The sequence below is a fragment of the Brassica oleracea genome, chromosome C9 (assembly GCF_000695525.1).
Source record: "Brassica oleracea var. oleracea cultivar TO1000 chromosome C9, BOL, whole genome shotgun sequence".
Lineage (NCBI taxonomy): Eukaryota > Viridiplantae > Streptophyta > Magnoliopsida > Brassicales > Brassicaceae > Brassica > Brassica oleracea.
Genome location: NC_027756.1, coordinates 12704987 through 12709999, shown reverse-complemented (window position 1 = coordinate 12709999; position 5013 = coordinate 12704987). Strand labels below are relative to the sequence as shown.

Sequence of the window (5013 nt, the reverse complement as noted above, 5' to 3'; positions counted from 1 at the left end):
ACGACATCTTCCTCGGAATATTCCGAGGAATTTCCGACGAACTTGTGGTTCTCGGAATTTCCTCGGAAATTCTTTTCCTCAGAATTCCGTCGGAAATTTCCGAGGGAAATTCATTTTCTCGGAATTCCGTCGGAAATTTCCGAGGGATTTCCGAGGAAAGATGAATTTCCGAGGAGTTATTTCCGAGGATTTTTTTCGTCAGTATGTCATCGGAATAGCGTTATTCCGACGACATACCGACGATTTTTTCCCTCAGTATGCCGCTGTTTTCTTATAGTGCATGCACATATACTTTTGTGGCTACAAGAAACAAATCAAAATCCAACTGCGGAAGATATTGATAATTTCATTACCTCTGAGTTACCAGATAAAGAGGCTGATCCGGAAGGCTTTCTATTGGTTGAACAACTAATGATGCATGGACCATGTGGACAAAAGTGTATGGATGATAACAAATGCACCAAAAAGTTTCCACGACCCTACAATGACAACACAAGCATCAATGAAGCTGGCTACATTACTTACCGTAGGAGATATGAAGAAACAAAATTTGTCATGAAAGGAGACGCAAAGCTTGATAATAGCTATGTTGTGCCTCACAATCTCTTACTTCTTAAAAAATACAGAGCTCATATCAATGTTGAATGGTGCAATAGATCATCAGCCATAAAGTATCTGTTCAAGTATATCACAAAAGGAGTTGACATGGCTACAATGGCAATCGAAAAGAAACAACTGGGGGAACAGAAAACAGAAGAAAGTGAATCAGAAGAAGAGATCAATGAGATAGCGAACTACTTGGAATGCCGTTACCTCTCTGCATGTGAAGCTGCTTGGCGTACTTTTGCCTTTGATATACATGAACGAAAACCTGCAGTAACAAGATTACCAGTACACCTAGAAGATCAGCAGAGAATTGTTTACCCTGAAGACAGCAATCTCGAATCCATTATCTCACAATATGGAATTGAGAAAACAATGCTTACCGAATATTTTGAGATGTGCAAACGATGTCCTGAAGCAAGAGAACTTACATATGGCCAGTTCCCTACAAAATTCGTGTGGGATTCAGATGCAAAAACGTGGTCACCAAGGAAACAAGGATTCAGCATAGGAAGAATAGCAAACATTCATCCAACAGCAGGAGATTTATATTATTTGAGAATGTTACTAAATATACTCAAAGGTCCGACAAGCTTTGATGATATGAAAACAGTTGACAATGTCAAACACAAGTCATTCAAAGAAGCATGTTATGCAAGAGGATTGTTGAATGGTGATTCAGAATGGAAAGAGGCTATGGATGAAGCAGCACAATATGCATATCCTTTCCAGCTTCGCCATCTTTTTGTGACATTGTTACTCTACTGCGAATTAAGTAGTCCTCTTATTCTATGGGAGCATTGTTGGCGTCACTTAGCTGAAGACATAGCCCATAAACAGAGACAGACATTCAACTTCGAGGCCCAAGAATTCACAGATGAAGAGCTACAAAGCTATACACTTATAGAAATAGAGAGGATTCTAGCGCAAAATGATAAATCACTAACCGATTTTGAAGACATGCCAAAGCCAGACAGTGAATTGTTGAAGAAAATGAAAAACTCAATGCTCAGAGATGAAACGACTTACAATATGCTTGAACAAGAAGAAGAGCATAAAAAGTTAATACAAACATTAAATGAGGAGCAGAAGAAAGTATATGAAGCTAGTGTTATTGACTCGGTTGACTGTATGAAGGGAAATTATTTTTTCTCAATGGACCAGGAGGGACAGGAAAAACCTATGTCTATAAGACAATCATCTCAAGGTTAAGATCACAAGGAAAAATTGTACTACCAGTGGCATCATCTGGAATTGCAGCTATACTTTTACCTAATGGTAGAACAGCACATTCGCGTTTCAAGATTCCGATAGATCTTCACCAAGACAGTATGTGCAACATTAGTCTGGGATGAAGCACCTATGTGCCATCGATTTGTTTTTGAAGCTCTTGATAGGACTTTGCGAGATATACTCTCTGTGGCAGATCCAGATGCAGCAACAAAACCCTTTGGAGGGAAAACAGTACTCCTTGGTGGTGATTTTAGACAAATTCTGCCAGTCATTCCACAAGGCACGAGGCAACAAACTGTTATGGCAACAATCAACCGTTCATATTTATGGAATTACTGCTCTATATTCACTCTTAAAAAAATATGAGGTTGCACCAAGCTGAGAAAGATTTTGCTAAATGGCTATTAGGTATCGGTGACGGTACAACACCTACACCAGCAAAATACAGAACCTCGAATGAAGAAATCAGCATAGTTGAAATAGACAACAGTCTGCTCTTGAAAAACAATGGAGATCCTGTTGAATGCATTACAAAGTCTACATATCAAGATTTCCAAGTTCATTTTAAAGATAAGAATTATCTCATCGAGAGAGCAATACTTACTCCAAGGAACGAAACAGTGGACGAAGTGAATAACTACATGATATCTTGCTTAGACGGAGAGCAGAAGGAATATTTGAGTTCTGATATTATTGGTGACGACAAAGAAAAAGTGGCAAATCAGCATATTCTGTACCCCACTGATTTTTTAAATACGTTAAAATTTTCAGGGATTCCAAATCACAAACTTTATCTCAAAATAGGTGTTCCAGTCATGCTACTAAGAAATTTAAACCAACGGGAAGGACTTTGCAATGGTACAAGGTTGCTAATAACTCGCCTAGGCAACATGATTATTGAAGCAGAAATTCTTACCGGAACTTATGCAGGAAAACGGGTTCTTATTCCTAGAATAAGTCTCACACCAACAGATGCAAGATGGCCTTTCAAGCTGAAACGACGTCAGTTCCCAGTACGAGTTTGCTATGCAATGACTATCAATAAGAGCCAAGGTCAAAGCTTAAACAAAGTTGGTCTATATTTGCCAAGTCCAGTCTTCTCTCACGGACAACTATATGTCGCCCTATCAAGAGTCACTACAACTGCAGGGCTTCAAATTCTTAAAGTAGGGACAAAACATGCGGACAATAGAGTTCTACAAAATATTATATATCAAGAAGTTTTCAATAATATATGATATACTTAGAAAGAGGTCAAAGTCACACCATTTGAGGCTAAAGTAAATATTTTTTTCTGTTTGTCTACCAACATATTTGATAATTAATTGACTATCAATAATACATACTGACTCATGTCGTATAGCATTATCTATTTTGAATTGTGTTGTTTTAAGTTTGTCGTAGAAAATATAAACAATACATAGAGTTTACACCAATAACTTTTTCTATATGTTGTAACTAAGGAGAGTTACAATGTCAAGGTTGGTGGTCAGTATACAGAAAACTGCCTTCTACAGCAGTGGTCTCTCCTCCCATGAAATTAGCTCGATCTCAACATCAACTGGTCTGTCCCACCGTTCTTTACCTATCCGTACCTAGGTGTTCCTCAAAATTCCAAGAAGCTAACCATCCTAAACTGCGAGCCTCTTCTAAATCAAGTCAAGAACAAGGTTAATACCTGGAGTGAATCGCTTTCTTTTGCTGGAAGGTTGCTATTGGTGAACACTATCATTGCTGGAATCACAAACTTGCAGCTGACGGATGAAGAAGACACCTACGTCTAGACTGTCAACGGATCAAACTGGAACAAGTACAACACATGATCAATCTACAAGGAACTCAAGAATCATGCACCCTTAGTTCAGTGGTACAACACAATTTGGTGTGAAGGAGGCCTACCTAAACACAACTTCCTGGCTTGGCTTTTTGAACTATACTGCAGCCCTACAAGAGATCGACAAATCAACTGGGGCCTCAATGTTGATCCAGTCTGCCTTCTATGCAATGCGGCTCCAGAAACTCGAGATCATCTTCTTTTTGACTGCTGTTACAGCTGGGAAGCCTGGTCCTCAACGTAGCTTTGCTAATCAGGTTACCACTCCATCATCAACTACTTAAAAGTCTACGACTCCCAAAGCCTCACAAAAAAACTCCTCCTAATAGCTTGGAAATGCGCAATATACCTACTCTGGACCGAACGAAACTCAAGGCTCCACAGGAGATGCTTCAGATCGCCCACCTCTCTACTATCAACTCTCAACCTCACTTTCCGAAATAGATGGTCAAGTCTTCGATCACAGAACACAATCTCGGTTTCAGCTATGATCCAGATGTGGCTCCGATGATCTCTTTAGTTATCTTGCACCGATCGAATCCTTTTTCTTCATCGCCTGCGACTTTTTCCTCCCTTCACTGCATGCTCTATAATTGGCTGTCTCTGTTGGGGAAAAATTGGGCTGGGCTCTTATCTAAACTTATTCTCTAATTATCAGGTTAACTAAGTAACTAAGGCCGAAAACATTACTAAGGCCCAAAAGCCTGTATTTTTTCCTTTCCTGCATTTAAATAGAAAGCCTTTGGTCTAAGAAAAGTTGGCCGATTCCAGCACCAACTATCACCATCATGATTTTATATACATGAACTTTTTTTTTTGAAAAAAATTGTCTTTGTGTATATATACATGAACTTTAGAGCTATGTTAAAACCTTCGTGAACTATACTAAATTTTGAAAGCGATACATGACCTATTAAAATATGGTGAAAAACTACGTAACTGATCATCTTCGCTAATTAACGGTAATGGAGTGTTGTAGTAACAAAAATGTGTTGTTTTAATCTAGGGACGGGCGTTCGGGTACCCATTCGGGTTCGATTTGGATCTTTGTGGGTTCAGTTTGGATTCGGATAACCCATTTAAATAATTTATAAAATTTTAAAATTCATTATATACTTTAAATTTCTCAAAATCTATAAATAAAATAATATATTACATATAAATTAGAATAACATATGTCAAAACACCTAAAATTAACATATAAATTGGTGGGCTTTTTCCAGAATTGACCTATAACTTAAAGTCAAACACAAAACTAACCTCCTTTTTTTTTGAAAATTGGTTTTTCCCTATTCACCCCACAAGTTCATATAATTTACGAAAATGCCATCAATTTTTTTTTT

The 5013-nt window shown here is 38.1% G+C and overlaps 1 protein-coding gene across 1 annotated transcript; it reads left to right on the top strand.

Moving 5' to 3' along the window:
- The first annotated feature begins 414 nt into the window (after positions 1 to 414).
- On the top strand, positions 415 to 3954 carry LOC106314349. The gene is made up of 7 exons (XM_013752231.1): positions 415 to 1732; positions 1843 to 1932; positions 2030 to 2152; positions 2245 to 2532; positions 2608 to 3002; positions 3381 to 3614; positions 3727 to 3954. The coding sequence occupies exons 1-7, from the start codon at positions 415 to 417 to the stop codon at positions 3952 to 3954; spliced, it is 2676 nt and encodes an 891-aa protein (XP_013607685.1).
- The last annotated feature ends 1059 nt before the right edge of the window (positions 3955 to 5013 follow it).

Coding starts and splice junctions, on each gene's coding strand:
- LOC106314349 (XM_013752231.1), top strand. CDS start 415: ATGCATGGACCATGTGGACAAAAGTGTATGGATGATAACAAATGCACC. Junction 1,933..2,029: donor GATAGATCTTCACCAAGACA/GTATGTGCAACA, acceptor TCTCTGTGGCAG/ATCCAGATGCAGCAACAAAA. Junction 2,153..2,244: donor TGTTATGGCAACAATCAACC/GTTCATATTTAT, acceptor AATGGCTATTAG/GTATCGGTGACGGTACAACA.